Genomic DNA, 14,905 nt, shown 5'->3' on the forward strand with positions numbered 1-14,905 from the left:
TTTACTATAACAAAAATGTTATTACCTTTGTTGTCTTCGTCAGAATGCACTCCCAGGACTTCTACTTCAATAACAAATGTTGGTTTGGTCCCAAATAATCCATCGTTATATCCAAATAGCGGCGTTTTGTTCGTGCGTTCCAGAAACTATCCAAAATGGTAAATCAGGGTCGTGCGCATGGCGCAATTCGTGACAAAAAAATTCTAAATATTCCATTACCGTACTTCGAAGCATGTCAACCGCTGTTTAAAATCAATTTTTATGCAATTTATCTCGTAAAAAAGCGATAATATTCCGACCGGGAATCTCCTTTTCGGTAAACAGAGGAAAAAACACAAAGACGGGGCGGCCAGTGCACGCGCCTAAGCCCACAGTCCCTTGATCGGCCACTTGAGAAAGGCGATAATGTGTTTCAGCCTGTGGCTGGAATGACGACATTCAGGTTTTTCCCGGGCTCTGAGAGCCTATTGGAGCCGTGGGAAGTGTCACGTTACCGCAGAGATCCTTTGTAATGGAATGAGATGTCAAAGAAAGACAATAAATGGTCTGACAGGCCACTTCCTGTAAAGGAATCTCTCAGGTTTTGACCTGCCATTTCAGTTCTGTTATACTCACAGACACCATTCAAACAGTTTTAGAAACTTTGGAGTGTTTTCTATCCAAAGCCAATAATTATATGCATATTCTAGTTACTGGGCAGGAGTAGTAACCAGATTAAATCGGGTACGTTTTTTATCCAGCCGTGTCAATACTGCCCCCTAGCCCTAACAGGTTAACGGCCAGCAACTTACGATCCCCCACGTCGTAATTCCGCTCTGCGGGAGACAGCTTCCATGAGTGGAAGGCGCATGGATGAAGTTTAGGCGGCAATCCAGTGCGTTGGGAGAGAACAGCCCCTACTCCAACCTCGGAGACGTCCACCTCCATGATGACGGTCAGGATGAGCCAGAACAGGTGCGTTCGTAAAACGTTCCTTGAGCGCACAGTAGGCCTCATTGACCTCCTCAGTCCAGCACAGCTGTCTAGGACCTCCCTTCAGGAGGGAGGTGAGAGGGCCCACCACTGTGCAGAAACCCTTAATGAAGCGCCTTAAATAGTTGGCAAAACCTAGGAAGCGCTGCACCGCCTTTGTGTTGGATGGAACAGGCCACAACCATACTGCACTGACCCTCTGCTCTTCCATCTCCACTCCCACGGTGGATATCCGACAGCCCCGGAAGGAGACCGCCTGCTGGAAGAAAAGGCACTTCTCCGCCTTGGCGTACAGGTGATGCCCTATCAGCCTCTCCAAAACGGACCTGACATGAGAGACGTTACTCGTGTGTCGTGGCGTACACCAAGATGTTGTCTATATACACACACCACTACACAGCGACCCAACATGTCACTAAACACCTGAAACACAGAGAGTGCATTTGTCAGGCCGTAGGGCATTACCCTATATTCGTAGTGCCCGGTGCTGGTGCTGAAGGCGGTCTTCCATTCATCCCCCTCTCTGATGCGCACCAGGTTGTAGGCACTGCGTAAATCCGATTTGGTAAAGTACTGAGCACTGTGCATCTGTTCGACCACAGTGGATATGATTTAACAGTTGCCTTATTCAGTGTCCGGTAATCGATATAGGGGAGGAGACCTCCATCCTTCTTCTTCATGAAAAAGAGGCTGGAGGAGTCCGGAGAGGTGGATGGATGGAGGAATCCTTTGGCCAGCACCTCCTGGACGTAGACCTCCATGGCTTCGGTCTCTGCATGCGAGAGGGGGTAGATGTGCCCCCACAGTAGAACCAGGCAGTAGGTCGATAGTGCAGTCCCATGGGCGATGAGGGGGCAGGCACGTGGCACGAGTCACCTGTAGGTCCCGGTATTCCTCTGGGATAGGGACGTGGGTAGCCTGGTCTGGACTTTCCACAGAGGTGGCACAGATAGACACAGAGAGACACCTCCCCTGACACTCCTGCGACCAACCCAACAACTTCCTCTCTGTCCACGATATCCTGGGGTTATGCAACTGTAACTAGGGGAAACCTAAAACTACAGGGTGTGCAGGAGAGTCTAAGATGAGGATGTGTTCATGGTGGTTGTGAGCAACTGTGAGGGAAATGGGAATCGTGGTCTGGCACACCATTCCTATTCCTAGGGGACGGTTGTCTGGGCATGAACTGGGATAGGGGGTTGTAAAGAGACTAGAGGAATGTGTACCAATAAGGCCACTGACCGGTCTAGGAACTTTCTGCAGAACCTAAGTCCACTAGGGAAGGACTCAGTGGGGGGCCAGAATAGTCTGGGAAGGTGACAGGAAGGAGGACGGGCTGGGTAGACAGAGAGGAGCAAGGCTCATCCACGACTACCTGGGAAGGTGCAGGAACGCTCCTCAGCCTGTCGCTTCCTCGCCTGGTTCTCCTTCTGGGACAGGTGTTCCAGGCGAGGTCCGACTCCCCGCAGAAGGAGCAGAGACCCTGTTGACAGCGGCGTTGACATTCCTTTGGGGGAAGTTGTGTCATGCCCACCTCCATGGCCTCAATCTGGCTGGAGGTTCCTGGGAGAAACCCAAACCCCCAGGATAGGCGACGACTGCCACGCAGGAGATTATCCAGGCGGATAGCCATGGCGATGACCTGGTCCAGTGTGAGGTCCTCATCGCGACAGGCCAGCGTGCTCTGGACGTCCGCCTGTAGCCCGCTGCGGAAAACTGTCAACAGGGCCTGGTCATTCGAGCCAGTGGATGCAGCCACCGTCCGTAAATCCAGAGCGTACTCAAACGCTGTCCTTGACCACTAGCGTAGACGGAGGAGACGCTCACCTCCCTCTCGGCCCTCTGTAGAGTGCTTGAAAATGGCACGGAAGAGTTGGGTGAAGCGCTCATTTGACTGCACTTCTGGACCATCCCTCTCCCAGACGGCGTGCGCCCACTCCAGAACCCGGCCTGTCAGCACCGAGATCACCAAGGCCACCTTGTCCCTATCGGAGGCCGTGCCGGCATGACGGGCAAGGTGAGGTCACACTGCAGCAGAAACCCCCTACAGTGAGCTGGGGTGCCATCAAACCGCTCCGGGAGGGGCAGGTGGACGTTGCTGATCAGACCGGGGGATGTAGATGGTGGTGTGGTGGCTGGAATGACCGCAGGGAGCTGGGAAGGTGGTGGTGTAGCCTGCAGCTGGCGTACGGTCCGGAGCACCTCGTCCATGGCAGTCCCGAGGTACTCCAGGCGGAGAGGTCAGAATGTCCTGCTGCTTCCTGTTCTCTTGGGTTGGTCATTCTGACACAAGTGTAGAGAGGAGTAGGCAGGAGGCAGTCACAGGTTTAGATCTGAGTTTATTAAAACACTATATAATTTATATAAATGCGGGACGAAACCCAAAGTGCAAAATAAAAAGGACTCAGTAAGAGAAATTCCGCTCAGGAAAACAAGCAACATTTATAATGACCGACAAAGACAAATGACAGAGTATTTATACAGTGATAGAGTGGGGATTGGAACCAGGTGTGTGTAATGATGACGAGACAAGTCCAGGGTTGATGAGTGAAGGGCGTTTGCCAGCAGCAGGTTCGGCAGCAGCTAGAAGTCCGGCGACGCTGAATGCCTGAGCTGCACAGGAGGAGCCAAAGCGAAGGCTGGTGTGACACTGGCTCTGACCTGTATATGCTTTCATTCTCGTGTTTCTTCTACTTTGTGTTTTTTAAAAATTCAATTTCATATTAATATCTGTATTATCGTCACTGCATTGTTGGGAAAAAGCTCTGAAGAAAGATTTCACTGTACTCTTTTACACCTGTTGTATCCTGTGCACGTGGCTAGTAAACTTTGAAACTTGAAATACACATTTACACATCCAGCTCTTCTGTAGTTTCCCCCAGGCCCAACAACCTCTCCTGGGCTAGATATGTGCACAGGAAGGGAGGGAAGCGAATGTAACTTCAGGTTGTTGTGGATGTGTTTTGTTGGAGGGGTTTTCACTCTTACCTCTGAAGGCAGTTAGTTGCTAATGGTATTGTATGTGTTAAACTGGGAAGGGAAGTACAAAGTTCTTAAGAGGTGATGTTTTACTGAGGTTGTTGAATGCGAAAGGTGTAGAAAGATAGGTGCGTCAATGGGGCATGATGGTAGTCTACAGGTAGTACTGCAGTTCAGGGTGCTGTCAACTTTATGAATGTTTTACAGTTTGCTTTGTTCCCTGTTGATAAGGAACAAGACCAATTCAACCAGCGTGATTGATAGGTCAATTATGTTTATCGTCTTGTGAGAAATATTTTGGGGTTTTGTATACACAAGTTATGTATACACAACAAGAAAAACTGATTTTACCCCACAGACATAAAGACAATAAACAGACAAACAGCTTTTGTCTGAGAAATATGTTTGTGATCCAACTATAAGAATATTTTGAAGATAAATACACAAAGAAGAGGATGAAAGGACAAGAGTACTAAACTAAATAGAGTACTAATGGTAGGGTTGCACATTTTGGGGAATATTCAGAGGTGGAAACTTCCCGTGGGGAAAAAAAATGGAATTAACAGACATATGCAAATTAATACCATTTAAATGTAGATGTTTTTTTGCATTGGATATATTTACCCTATGGAGACAAAAACAAAATGTTTTACCTTATCATAAGTAGACACAATTGCAAATTATTAAATCCTTCCAATCAATTTAAAAAAAAAAACGTTTTAGTTATGAATTGAACTTTAATTAAATGAGTTGACTCTTCACATGGGATGATTTCACTGAACAGAAGAAAGGGAATATTGAATGATCCATTGCATCTCCCAAAAACATTTAACATACATCTATAAAATGATAGTCTAGAAACTAAAGATTTGGTTGTCTTCTGCTTAGGCTTCCATGTCCACCTCTTGAACATCACTGTCACTTTTCAACATCGTTGAGGATGGCTCGTTGTCAGGCTCAGAAAACCTCAAATTTGTCCGGATGGCCACCAATTTTTCAACCTTTGTATTGGTCAGCCAGTTGCGTGCTTTGGTGTGTGTTCCCAAACAAGGACCAGTTGCGCACTGAGGCGACTGATGTTGGTGGGATTTGGAGGATGATGGAGGCAACAGGGGAAAGAGCCTCAGATCCACAGTCCCTTCCACCTGGTGGCTGATTAGATATGTTGGCACGACTGCCATATTGCATCTCCATCCCAAAGCCCTTGCTTGGAAGTGTACTTCGCCAGACTGCCAAGAACCTTGCCCTCATCCAGGCCAAGGTGGCAAGACACGGTAGTGATGACACCATAGGCCTTGTTGATCTCTGCACCAGACAGGATGCTCTTGCCAGCATACTTGGGGTCCAACATGTACGCTGCGGTGTATATGGGCTTCAGGCAGAAGTCTTCACGCTTTTTGATGCATTTCAGAACTGCAGTTTCCTTTGCTTGGAGCAATATTGAAGTGGGCAGGACAGTACAGATTTCTTCTCTTACATCTGCAAGCAGAGTCTGAACATCAGACAGGATGGCATTGTCTCCCTCAATCCGTGCAATGGCTACTGCTATAGGTTTCAGGAGTTTCAGGCTGCCTACCACTCTCTCCCAAAATACATCATCCAGGAGGATCCTCTTGATGGGGCTGTCCATATCGGCAAACTGTGGTATGGCCATTTCTTGGAGAGACTCCTTCCCCTCCGGGAGACTGTCAAACATAATGACAACACCACCCCAACGGGTGTTGCTGGGTAGCTTCAATGTGGTGCTCTTATTCTTCTCAGTTTGCTTGGTGAGGTAAATTGCTGTTATAACTTGATGACGCTTCACATACGTAGCCATTTCCTTGGCTCTCTTGTAGTGTATCCATTGTTTTCAGTGCCATGATGTCCTTGAGGAGCAGATTCAATGCATGAGCAGCACAGCCAATGGGTGTGTTGTGAGGGTAGGAGTCCTCCACTTTAGACCAAGCAGCCTTCATGTTCACAGCATTGTCTGTCACCAGTGCAAATGCCTTCGGTGGTCCAAGGTCATTGATGACTGCCTTCAGCTGATCTGCAATGTAGAGACCGGTGTGTGTTGTCCCTTGTGTCTGTGCTCCTGTAGAATACTGGTTGAGGGGTGGAGATGTAGCTAACTATTCCTTTCCCACGAACATTCGACCACCCATCAGAGATGATTGCAATGCAGTCTGCTTTTTCTATGATTTGCTTGACCTACACTTGTGGCCTTGTGAGTGAGTAGATAATGCATGTCTGGTTGGAGGGGTGTATGCTGGGTTGCATACACAGCTCAAGCAAGATTTGCATCAGCATTTCTCTGACTACATTCCTCCATTGAGTCAAAGAAACTTTGGATTCCAGGAGGACCATGAGCTGTTGCTATCGATAAGGTGTCTGATTCATCATTTTCACCTCGAATAGAAGTAGAGCTACTTTTGTCAGAGGTTGCTTGTTGTGAGCGCTGAGGGAACTTTATGCACTTGGCCAGATGATTCTACATCTTTGTTGCATTCTTCACATATGATTTGGTACAGTATTTGCAAACGTGCACAGCTTTTGCTTCTACATTAGCTGCAGTGAAATGTCTCCACACCGATAGTGCCTGTGGCATTTTCCTGTAAAGATTAGGAAAAAAATGAGTAAACAAATACAATTCCATGTACAGATAAATAGTTAGATTAAAACAACTCCTTTGTAAGATAAATGTTTTAAAATGAAACATGTATGGAATCAGGTGAATTAACACTCCTCATTTAGCAGGCTCAAGCAAGCTAAAACCCACATGGTAGCAAAAACTAACACAATGTTAACAAGTTAGAAATTATTTAAACACTTTGCTGTAGGCTACTATTTACTAGTTAACAAAAAAATCATGTCATAAAATATATTCACCCCACCCAGTATTGTAATCAAAACTTACCAGAAAGCATGTAGTCCTTGGCTCAGACAGTGTAGGCTCAGTAGCATCTCATTAATGTGCAAGATCTTGAGAATCAGCTGTACATGTGATGGAAGAATGCACTGTGCATGCAGAGGGTTGCGATTCCATTGAATTGGGGATAGTTTAACCAAAATATGCCACAATACCTAGAATTACTTTGTGTATCGCACAAAAAAGGTTCACTGTTATAAGCTAACTTTTTTAAAATGAATTTAAGCAAAATACCCAGGCTTAACTTTCCATGGAAAGTTTCCGGAAAAACGACGGAAATTTACCAGAAAGTTTCCGACCCTTTGCAACCCTAACTAATGGTCAATAGGGAATTATAAATAGGAGTTGGGTTTCAGTTCAACAGCCGTTTAGAATCTATGGATTGTCAAGTCCTGAACTCAGAGCTATGTGTCCTACGTTCTGGACATTGAGTCAGGAGCAGGATGCTTGTTATTTGGCCATTGGCCTAGTTGTACTGCAAGGACTTCTGATAGGTCAACCCCAGGCTAGGGTGGGGGATTATAAATGGCATCTTGTTCCTTTGTTCGGTGGAGAAAAGCTGAGGACAGGGGAGACAGAACATCTACCTCCCAGCATAACATCTGTTACGTACACTTCTTGGAGGGAACGCAACACCCTGCTACAACGCAACTCCCCGTGGAGTGAAGAAAGGTATGTGATTGTAGGTGCAGGTAAGGATGACAGAGGCAGAGAATATTACCGTTTACAGGGAATTTATTCTTCCTTCACACGGTAAGGTGGGGGAAATGGTCTGGACGGAACCAAAACAAAGAAAGTTAAAGTTCCCCTCTCCTACCTTACCTGCCTACCCACTGGTTCCCTATTCTTAGCACCACCTGGCACACTAACCAAAATACACAGGGTGGTCCGCCCAGGTCTTACCTAGTGTGCATAGAGTAAATACTATGGGTATATGTATGCCTGCAGGCCACTTGCCTAAACACTCCCAATGTGTCTTTCCCCCGGGAACAAATGAAATAAGAATTATTCAAACTTAGGGAACAATTTAAATAAACCAAAAACACTACGTACTATGGTATACACTTACCTCTTCAGGAGCAACTACAAAAACACTTTCAACAAATTTACCAAACCAACACAGGACATACAAAGAAGCTCGCTCTGCTAACAAAGGAACACTGGCTTTTCAAGCTGCAGAAGGAGTCAGTAATTGCAGATAGCTGTATCTCCTGACGAGAGGGCGGGGTCAGAGCTCCAACTAGTGATGGGCCGACCAATCAGCTGCTTTGGAATCCAGGAAGCCATCCTGAAATACAAACACATACAAACCCACAACAACACAGAAACTGGGGTACGTAACAATCTATGATTTGTCCTTCTCAAATAAACCTATTTTTCTCTCCCTGATTTGCTTTGGAGTTTGTGTTTTTGAAGAAAAACATCAATTGCTAACACAACCTATGATCTCATACACTGAGTGTACAAAACATAGATTGTCCAGGTGAAAGCTATGAGCCCTTATTGATGTCACCTGCTAAATCCACTCCAATCAGTGTAGATGAAGGGGAGGAGACAGATAAAACATTTATTTTTTTAACCTTGAGACAATTGAGGCATGGATTGTGTATGTGTGTCATTCAGAGGGTGAATGGACAAGACAAAATATTTAAGTGCCTTTGAACGGGGTATGGTAGTAGGTGCCAGTTACACCGGTTTGAGTATGTCAAGATCTGCAATGCTGGTGGGCTTTTCACGGTCAACAGTTTCCCATGTGTATCAAGAATGGTCCACCAGCTAAAGGACACCAAGGGCAAAAGTGGGTGCAACTCAATATTACGAAGGTGTACCTACTGTTTTGTACACTCAGTGTATATTCCTATTCAGCACCACAATACATAAATTGTGTTTGTGTTGTGTCTCCATAGGATGTGTTTGGGCGGACTGGGAGTCAGCGTGGGGACGGGACATGGGGTCCCCACCAGAAAGGCATGGTGGGACGAGGGGACGTCTTTGTGGTGGATGAAGACACAGACCTGGCTGATCCAAATTTCCAGAGGGGGCACCTTAATCCTCAGTGGAAACCCAGCAGGCAGGGCCCTAAGGGCAGCCATGAGGGCAAGCCTGAGCCCTCCTCCAAACTCCTGGAGGAGAACATCACCACGGACAAGAAGACGGCAGACTCTGGAGGGAGGGGTATCGGCCCGTTTCCCGGGAAACCCTCGGATGACATCATTATTGATTTGGACCCTGGGTCTTCCTCGAAGAAGCCTTCCATTGTTAAGACTCCGATAAAGACCCCCCTGGACCCGGAACACCCAGACTTTAACCTGCTGAGGCAGGAGGTGGAGGGGCCCCAGACCCCCTCACGGACCGCCCTTGCCTCCACCTCAGTGCCTCCTGCCCCCCCTATAGAAGCTGTGACTGAGGAGAGGAGACCCACTACACACTACCCCACCCAGCCTGACCCAAACCCTGACTGTGCTATCACTGTGGAACGAGGACCAGAACGCCTAGGCACTGTGACCATCGTATCCAGAGAAGGGGACCTGGTTCTGGGCTCTGATGGCCAGATGTATAGGGTCCAGAGAGGGCCCCCAGGCAGAATGGGGCCCCCAGGAAAGGAGGTAAATGTCTTCTGATATCTTTCATATTCCTCTCTTTACATTAGCAACTCCATAGCTCCAAATGGCACCAAGTGTCAATGCCTTCATTACCGCATTAGTCACAGCAATCATATCAACAAGCCTCTTTAATTGGTGGAGGGGGCATGAAGCTCTGCTATCCGGTCCAATCAGAGGTTTGCCCGGTTTACGAGGCCACACCGGGCCGGGCCACTTAGATCCTTCAGAACCAGACCCAGATGGAGCAACATCTGGCCCAGTCTGGCTTAGTTCTGGAGCTTCAGCCTGGCTATCTGTCTGTTATGAAGGCCAGTGATCACTCGACACCATTACTGTGATTAATCCCGGCTGTAGAGAACATGAAGGAAGAGTAAAAGGCTCTGCAGTGGGGAAGACTGCAGTAATGAAGCACCCTCTCCTGTAAAGCAAGAATACATTATGGTCTCATGGGCTCCTGGCCATGGTCAGCCTTCCCTGTAGCTCAGTTGGTAGAGCATGGTGTTTGCAACGCCAGGGTTGTGGGTTCGATTCCCACGGGGGGCCAGCACAGAAAAAGAAATGTATGAAATGTATGCATTCACTACTGTAAGTCGCTCTGGATAAGAGCGTCTGCTAAATGACTAAAATGTAAATGTAAAATGATTTAGAGTTTCAACAATGATTCGATAATATTTTCTCAAATTGAGTTTTGAGACGCTCAAAACAATCATGGTGAAACATGGTACAAGTGTCATCTATAATAGTACAGACATACAGTACCAGCCAAAAGTTTGGAAACACCTACTCATTCCAGGATTTTTCTTTATTTGTACTATTTTCTAAACTATGAAATAACACATATGGAATCATGAAGTAACCAAAAAAGTGTTAAACAAATCAAAACATATTTGAGATTTTTCAAAGTATCCACCCTTTGCCTTGTTGACAGCTTTGCACATTCTGCCTTGATGACAGCTAAAATATAATTTGATTTGTTTAAAAAAAATTGGTTACTACATGGTTCCATATGTGTTATTTCATAGTTTTGATGTCTTCGCTATTATTCTACAATGTAGAAAATAGTAAAAAATTAAGAAAAACCCTTGAATGAGTAGGTGTGTTCAAACTTTTGACTGGTACTGTAATCTATACACATGTATGCATAAACCCTGAAAAATACGGTGGATTAAAGGACAATAGCACTAATAATTAGGCACTAAAAATGTTTCCGTTGGAGGATAAGATGGCAGGCTTTGGCACAGGCATTTACATTATAGTTACCTGATAACATTTCACACAGTTCATTATTCTCATCAAGACCGTTAGAATGTTCATTTTGGCTGGACAACTGACAAAAAAAGATCATCCCTAATTTCATTGTTTAACCCACAGTAAGGCATGAGCTTAAGTATGAATGGAACCAGAGTTACAAAAAGTACATACACATTTATCTATGAGAGTGTTTATGTATCGCCCAGTCTCGATAGCGAGAGGGACCATTTGACATCTAAATTTAGCAAACGAGCTTCTATATTGCTTGGATTTAACAGTACGTACATAAGGTTATATCCCAAAAGTGCTTTTTAAAAAGGCAGTAGTTGCACACTTTGTTACTTTCAGGTGTGTTTATCCGCTAGTAACATTTTAGTTCATTGCTCTCTAAAAGTGCTGATTCAAAAGCACTATGTTTACTTCTAGAGTACACTTTGTCCGTATCGGTGTCGAGTCATATGGATGGAGTTATAAAAGGCTTTGACATGGTATATGAACAAAAAAATCTTTGCAGCATCGCAAGCCGTAAAAATACACTTTTACATAGATGTTCATTTGACGTTCATCTGCCAATTAAAAAAAAATATATACACTGCTCAAAAAAATAAAGGGAACACTTAAACAACACAATGTAACTCCAAGTCAATCACACTTCTGTGAAATCAAACTGTCCACTTAGGAAGCAACACTGATTGACAATACATTTCACATGCTGTTGTGCAAATGGAATAGACAACAGGTGGAAATTATAGGCAATTAGCAAGACACCCCCAATAAAGGAGTGGTTCTGCAGGTGGGGACCACAGACCACTTCTCAGTTCATGTTTTGGTCACTTTTGAATGCTGGCGGTGCTTTCACTCTAGTGGTAGCATGAGACGGAGTCTAAAACCCACACAAGTGGCTCAGGTAGTGCAGCTCATCCAGGATGGCACATCAATGCGAGCTGTGGCAAGAAGGTTTGCTGTGTCTGTCAGCGTAGTGTCCAGAGCATGGAGGCGCTACCGGGAGACAGGCCAGTACATCAGGAGACGTGGAGGAGGCCGTAGGAGGGCAACAACCCAGCAGCAGGACCGCTACCTCCGCCTTTGTGCAAGGAGGAGCAGGAGAAGCACTGCAAGAGCCCTGCAAAATGACCTCCAGCAGGACACATATTTGCATGTGTCTGCTCAAATGGACAGAAACAGACTCCATGAGGGTGGTATGAGGGCCCGACATCCACAGGTGGGGGTTGTGCTTACAGCCCAACACCATGCAGGACGTTTGGCATTTGCCAGAGAACACCAAGATTGGCAAATTCGCCACTGGTGCCCTGTGCTCTTCACAGATGAAAGCAGGTTCACACTAAGCACATGTGACAGACGTGACAGAGTCTGGAGACGCCGTGGAGAACGTTCTGCTGCCTGCAACATCCTCCAGCATGACCGGTTTGGCGGTGGGTCAGTCATGGTGTGGGGTGGCATTTCTTTGGGGGGCCGCACAGCCCTCCATGTGCTCGCCAGAGGTAGCCTGACTGCCATTAGGTACCGAGATGAGATCCTCAGACCCCTTGTGAGACCATATGCTGGTGCGGTTGGCCCTGGGTTCCTCCTAATGCAAGACAATGCTAGACCTCATGTGGCTGGAGTGTGTCAGCAGTTCCTGCAAGAGGAAGGCATTGATGCTATGGACTGGCCCGCCCGTTCCCCAGACCTGAATCCAATTGAGCACATCTGGGACATCATGTCTCGCTCCATCCACCAACGCCACGTTACACTACAGACTGTCCAGGAGTTGGCGGATGCTTTAGTCCAGGTCTGGGAGGAGATCCCTCAGGAGACCATCCTCATCAGGAGCATGCCCAGGCATTGTAGGGAGGTCATACAGACACGTAGAGGCCACACACACTACTGAGCCTCATTTTGACTTGTTTTAAGGACATTACATTAAAGTTGGATCAGCCTGTAGTGTGGTTTTCCACTTTAATTTTGAGTGTGACTCCAAATCCAGACCTCCATGGGTTGATAAATTGGATTTCCATTGATTATTTTTGTGTGATTTTGTTGTCAGCACATTCAACTATGTAAAGAAAAAAGTATTTAATAAGATTATTTCTTTCATTCAGATCTAGGATGTGTTGTTTAAATGTTCCCTTTATTTTTTTGAGCAGTATATATATAGCGACTGGTGATGCCATATAGTTTCCCAGCCCATATCGCCTTGAATAGCAGCATTTGTCATGTATTTACCTACACCAAGTTCAAATCTGCAGGCATGGTTAAAAATAGGCGTTAACACAAGTATAATTTCAGTGCCCCCATATTGCTGCAGCACAAGTACCGTAATTATAGGTAGCACCAATGAATGAAACAGTTTAATGAAACATTTAAATGGTAGGCCACCCATGGCTTTAGACTTTGCAATGATGGGGCCAAGGGCACGATTCATATGGTTAGCTATTTACTTAACAGACACATTGTAATAAAAAAAACATGAATAATCAACCCCAGATACTTGTACTGTGTGTATGTGTGTGTGTGTGTGTGTGTGTGTGTGTGTGTGTGTGTGTGTGTGTGTGTGTGTGTGTGTGTGTGTGTGTGACAATGATAGGTGAAGCTGGTCTGGCTATAGCCCCTGACGTAGATGGCATTCCATGGAATTTTTATGTCCTTGTTGCATGTAAATCTTCTGTGTTATCTAAGCTTTACGGACTCGTGCTGACATGACGTGACATACAGTGCCTTGGGAAAGTATTCAGACCCCTTGACTTTTCCACATTTTGTTAGGTTACAGCCTTATTCTAAAATGAATTTTAAAAAAAAAAAATTCTCATCAATCTGAGCACAATACACCATAATGACGAAGCTAAAACAGGTTTTTAGAAAGTTTAGCTAATTTATATATATATATATAAAAAACATAATTATTCAGACCCTTTACTCAGTACTTTGTTGAAGCACCTTTGGCAGCAATTACAGCCTTGAGTCTTCTTAGGTATGACACTACCAACTTAGCACACCTGTATTTGGGGAGTTTCTCCCAATCTTCTCTGCAGATCCTCTCAAGCTCTGTCAGGTTGGATGGGGAGCATTGCAGCACAGCTATTTTCAGTCGGAGGTCCTGAGCACTCTGGAGCAGGTTTTCATCAATGATCTCCATTCATGTTTGCCTCAATCCTGACTAGTCTCCCAGTCCCTGCCACTGAAAAACACCCCCACAGCATGATGCTGCCACCACCATGCTTCACCGTAGGGATGGTGCCAGGTTTCCTCCAGACGTGACGTTTGACATTCAGGCCACAGGGTTGAATCTTGGTTTCATCAGACCAGAGAATCTTGTTTTTCATGGTCTAACAGTCTTTAGGTGCCTTTTGGAAAAATTCTATGTGGGTTGTCATGTGCCTTTTACTGAGGAGTGGCTTCCGTCTGGCCACTCTACCATAAAGGTCTGATTGGTGGAGTGCTGCAGAGATGGGTGTCCTTCTAGAAGGTTCTCCCATCTCCACAGAGGAACTCTAGAGCTTCGGGTTCTCCATCGGGTTCTTGGTCACCACCCCCGATTGCTCAGTTTGGCCGGGCAGCCAGCTCTAGGAAGAGTCTTGGTGGTTCCAAACTTCTTCCATTTAAGAATGATGAAAGCCACTGTGTTCTTGGGGACCTTCATTGCTGAAGAAATGATTTGGTGCCCTTCCCCAGATCTGTGCCTCAATACAATCCTGTCTCGGATCTCTACGGACAATTCCTTCAACCTCATGGTTTGGTTTTTGCACTGACATGTACATTCAACTGTGGAACCTTATATAGACAGGTGTGTGCCTTTCCAAATCATCTCCAATCAATTGAATTTACCACAGGTGGACTCCAATGAAGTTGTAGAAACATCTCAAGGATGATCATTGGAAACAGGATGCACCTCAGATTAATTTTCAAGTGTCATAGCAAAGGGTCTGAATGCTTATGTAAATAAGGTATTTCTGTATTTTATTTGTAATAAATTAGCAAAAATCTCAAACCCTTTTTTCACTTTGTCATTATGGGGTATTGTGTGTAGATTGCTGAGAATTTTTTATTTATTTAATCCCTTTTAGAAAAAAATGGGTAGAAAGTCAAGGGGTCTGAATACTTTCCGAAGGCACTGCATATGATAGCTGACTAAAAATACCAGAAACATTCATCTCCTTATTTTTGTGTGTTGAATGTACTGGACCATATT

At 45.5% G+C, this 14,905-nt stretch overlaps 1 protein-coding gene across 2 annotated transcripts in view; it reads left to right on the forward strand.

Annotated features, from left to right (window-relative positions):
• The window catches only part of LOC106563133 (collagen alpha-1(I) chain), a 143,542-nt gene that overhangs the window by 93,173 nt on the left and 35,464 nt on the right, over positions 1-14,905 (forward strand). For both annotated transcript variants that reach the window (XM_045689931.1, XM_045689932.1), the window contains one exon: positions 8,770-9,468. In XM_045689931.1, the coding sequence (XP_045545887.1) occupies positions 8,770-9,468 (699 nt within the window). The remainder of the gene's footprint in view (positions 1-8,769; positions 9,469-14,905) is intronic.

Source organism: Salmo salar, chromosome ssa11, assembly GCF_905237065.1.
Source record: "Salmo salar chromosome ssa11, Ssal_v3.1, whole genome shotgun sequence".
Taxonomy (NCBI): domain Eukaryota; kingdom Metazoa; phylum Chordata; class Actinopteri; order Salmoniformes; family Salmonidae; genus Salmo; species Salmo salar.